General features: G+C 45.8%; 1 protein-coding gene across 1 annotated transcript in view; it reads left to right on the forward strand.

The window, feature by feature from the left end:
* The window catches only part of XPO5 (exportin 5), a 29,313-nt gene that overhangs the window by 15,249 nt on the left and 9,813 nt on the right, over positions 1-4,251 (forward strand). Inside the window, exons 19-20 of the mRNA XM_010007253.1 lie at positions 199-295; positions 1,202-1,383. Of these exons, the coding sequence (XP_010005555.1) occupies positions 199-295; positions 1,202-1,383 (279 nt within the window). The remainder of the gene's footprint in view (positions 1-198; positions 296-1,201; positions 1,384-4,251) is intronic.

A 4,251-nucleotide genomic window follows, 5' to 3' on the forward strand; every position in this document is an offset into this window, starting at 1 on the left:
ATCCAAGAAAGCTGGAGATGTTTGGAGAGTGCACGCATCTCTGGTGCTTTTTATCATGTTCCCGTGTACAGTGTGGAGCACTAGTGAGTCTCTGTAGCCTGCTCTGTATTTGTTAGGATGTTCATTGCCAGAGAAATGCTTTGCTTATATTCTCTGGCACAAACAGTAATCCCTGTTGCTCTCTTTTGCTGCTGCTAGGGTCCTCTCGGATCCTGAAGCCTTTATCTCCTATGTGGGTGCAGACAACAAAATTGCCGACCCAGTCTTGGAAGATCCTAGTGGCCTGAACCGCAGAGTATCATTACCAGGAGAGGTGTCATGCCTGGCGATATGGGACTTCCTCCTTCCATCGTCCCTTTCTGTTGTGTTTATACTCAAGTATCACCTGCTTCTTTAGGGTGTGGATCAGAAGATCTTTCACATTGCTGAATAACAGGCTGGCTTTTGCCTCTCCAAGATACAGCAATGACCACATAGGCCATGCAAAACCAGATTATTGGGCAGAGTGAAGTACACTATTCCTTACCCTTTGTGTAGCAAGAGTTTGGATGGGTTTACATTATTTTGTTTTAAATTTGTTGCAGGCAGTCGTGCTTTTTGTAATTAGAATTCATTGGAGGAGATTGCTGTTGTTCAACTTGTTAGTGAAATGTCTTCCCTTCTTGGACAGACTGCAAATGGAGTTACTATCTTTAGGTCTGTAGAAGACACTGCAATGCATTTCACAGAGCTGTGCTTGTGATCTGGGGCTAAGGCTTCTGGACCACTGTGTCATTACAGATCACAGAATCATAGAATTGTATTGGGTTGGAAGGGACCTGTAGAGGTCATCTAGTCCAACCTCCCAGTGGATCTCTGCATCCAAATCTAGATGGATCTCTACATCCATCCCAGCACATGAAGATGAGGAACTGATGGACCCGTTCTTTTAGAGGGCAGCCTGCCTGGTTGCTTGCATACTCATGAGACCATACACATTGATGCTTTGTCCAATAGCAAGTTCATAGGCCGTCCTTCCATGGCCAAGAGTTTCTGAAGATGATGGAACCTAGCATAATTGCTGCATTTTTTTGGCAGCAATTCCACCAGACTTTGTCCCGATCATCAGATTAGGCTCACCGTAGAGCAGTCCCTTGGAGGTAGAAACCAATTTATTCAGGTTATGCTCTGGTTAACATGCTCTCTGCATCTCCTGCTGCAGATAAGCTTTTGTGTGTACACCATTCTGGGTGTTGTGAAACGAGCTCGTTGGCCTGCTGCTACTGAAGAGGCGAAAGCTGGAGGATTCTTTTTGGGATACATGCCCAGTGGAAGTCCAATCTACCGTAATCCCTGCACTGAGCAGATCCTGAAGCTTCTTGACAATTTACTTGCTCTTATAAGGTGGGTCAAGTTAACTTGAAATCATTTATGTTGACTTAAGAATCTCTGAAAGCCAAACTCTGATAAATACATGGAATGCTCAAAGCATGTTCTCCCAGTGAAGCCAGCAGAAACACAGGCTGGTGCAGGTGCCCATGTACTGTTCCTGACTGTTCACAGTGGGGAATGGCACTGGGGATACTGGAGCCTCTGAATATTCATTGGCCTGGCCTACAGGAGGCCATCAAAGCCAATGGGAGCTTGGGCTGGGGTTGCCTCCCCCACCTCCACTGCTATAAATCTGTCACCCAGTTAATCATTTCTCAACTAACATCTCTGCTCTGCCCTCAGCCCCTACAAGGCCACCTCTCCAGTCACCACCAGGGCAGTCCCAGCTCTCATCGCCTCCTGTTTGCGTTGTTCTCTCTTCATTGTTAAATTAAGCTGGTCTTGCTGAACATGAACACCAGCCTCCTGAAGCACTGTCTGCTATTGAATTCAGTGGATGCATACTCTCAGGCTGTTGCTACCTTGCAGCGCCTCTCTGTACGTCACTGGTGTTGTATACCTCTGGGGCAGCCAGAGGAGGGAGTAAGAGAAGGCAGGAAAGGGAAATCCTGAATAGCACAGTTCCCAAAATTACAAAGCAGAAATCTGTTTCAGCATAACTCTTGGCACTGGGATTCTGCCAGGCTTTTGGGGCAATTGTGTAGCAGTAACATACAAATTATATACTTGAAAATTTGAGGCTCTGTCCTTGGTAGGAACCTCCTGGCAAAGAGCACTGTCAAATCCACGTAAATTTTTCACCTCCCAAGTCTGTAAGGAAAGGGCCTAAAGCTCTGCCTAACCAGTTATGTCTGGTAGTCACCAAGGTCAGGACTGTGCTGCTTCCAGTGAGAAGCAACATGCTGACTGGTAGAACAAGCACGTGGTGTCTTGGTCCACCCTAGGGGTGCTTCTCATCGCAGAGCTCTGTGTAGCACAGCAGATGGTACTTTGAGCAGCGCGCAGGGTTGAAACATCTTGTTTTGGCTGTGGAACTGTGCTTGATGTGGTTTTGCCATTTATCCTGGAAGGCTGAAGGTTGGGTAGAGCAGAGTTGCCTGAGTAGAGATTGCCTCATGCCATTTCTTCCAGAGCCTGAAACATGCTCCGTATTGTGGGAGACAAGCTAAGCCAGTGCCCAAGGTCTGAACAGGCTGTGACAGACCTTTTCCTTATGCGATTGCTGTTCTTGCCAGAACTTGCACATTATTAGAAATGCTTGGGATATCTGTTACAACAAGCTTAGGGAACTATTGTCAGATTCTTGCCACTAGCTGTAAAGAAGCGGAAATTCTGTGCCTGCTTATTTACCAACTCCAGGAAAACACGAGAGATATGTCCTATTGCCAGTACTTCCCCATCAACAGAGGAAGAGGCTTCCTGGCTGTTATTTAAGATAGTGCATCTCTGTTGTTTGAACATCAACCCTGCAGACCAAAATATTTTCTGAGTACATCATAGTAACATAGGTAGAACGGCCTGTACCTCATTCAGAGGTATCCACGCTTTTCTTGAGGCATGATGCTCTTAACAAGAACCCATGAATGATACATTAAGAGCAGTACATCCTTCACTTCATATCTTTCCTGGCTGCTGATGGATGTAGAGACCTCTTTGTGTGACAACTGCAAGATCATAGTTGTTCAGTGCAGGTGTTGATGATGCTTATGTCTTTCTGGAGAAGTTGGAGCTTGTGCTGTGGAGCTTCTAATGTGGTTTTGGTGGCTTTGAATACCTTTTCTGTGTACTGCTTCCTCAGGCCCTCTTTAATATGGATTACACAAGAGAATATGGAGTCTTAACAGTCTGTCAACAGGCAAGAAGTACAGGGGTGTGAGGAAGGCTGGCTGGCAGGAAAGCTACCTGTGTTGAGGATGCCTTCAGGAACATAGTTGAATTACCATTTGGGGATGGATGTGCCTCTTGGCTCTGTGCCATTAGGCAGCTTTCTCTGAGGATAAGCAAGGTCCAGTGCTGCTCATGTGCTTATACAGGAAGCAGATACGGAAGTTCTCATAGATTTTGTTGGTTACTGCGTGTGTAGATCTGCAAGTTGCAGCAGCACAGATCCTGCCCAACAGCTGAATTGAACACCAAGTCAGGCACCAGTAAGCAAAAAAGGTGTTTTGCAGGCTGAGCCATTGGGTGTCCTACTCTGTTTGCAGACAGAAGCAGTGAAAGTTGCTAAGCTGGTGGGTCTTTGCTAGGGTAAGCAGCTTGAAGGTAGGTTATGGAGAAGACCAAAGAGCCAAGAGGAATGAGAGGGAGTCCAGGTAGCAAGGAAAAGTAAAGTAGCTGTGAGTGGCATAGACAGTGTGGTGTTTTCCCTGCCATCCTGTCTTTGTGCCTACCCATATTTGTCTCTGTCTTGGTAGCCATATTTACTGAATGATTTTGAGGTTGATTTGTTAATCACTGCGTGAAGCTTTTTGAGTGATGATTCTCCTGTCCTCTGTGGTGCATCATTTCATCTAGGTGCTTTCTAGCTTCTGGCTTAAATTGTTTTCTCCTGAATTTAAATGCAAATCACGATCTCCAGCCACCTCTAGGTAAAGGCACATTTGTGGTGTCAGTAGCTGTATGGACTGATTGGCACAGCACCTTTACTGTGATGGGATCTGTTTGTGTTTTGTTACAAACGGACTGGTCAGGCTGAGAAAATCCTATACATGGACAAAGGCTTTTTTGGAACTCCTCTTGAGATGGTGATATTACCCTGGTGAAAGAATTGTTGAATAGACATAGATGCTCTAGGCATTTTCAGTGTTGATGGCTCCAGCTTTAGATCTAGATTCTTCAGGCATGGGCTTTCCTAAAGGCCTTGTCCTCTGGCCTTCAAAC

Source organism: Chaetura pelagica, unplaced genomic scaffold, assembly GCF_000747805.2.
Source record: "Chaetura pelagica isolate M959 unplaced genomic scaffold, ChaPel_1.0 scaffold511, whole genome shotgun sequence".
Lineage (NCBI taxonomy): Eukaryota > Metazoa > Chordata > Aves > Apodiformes > Apodidae > Chaetura > Chaetura pelagica.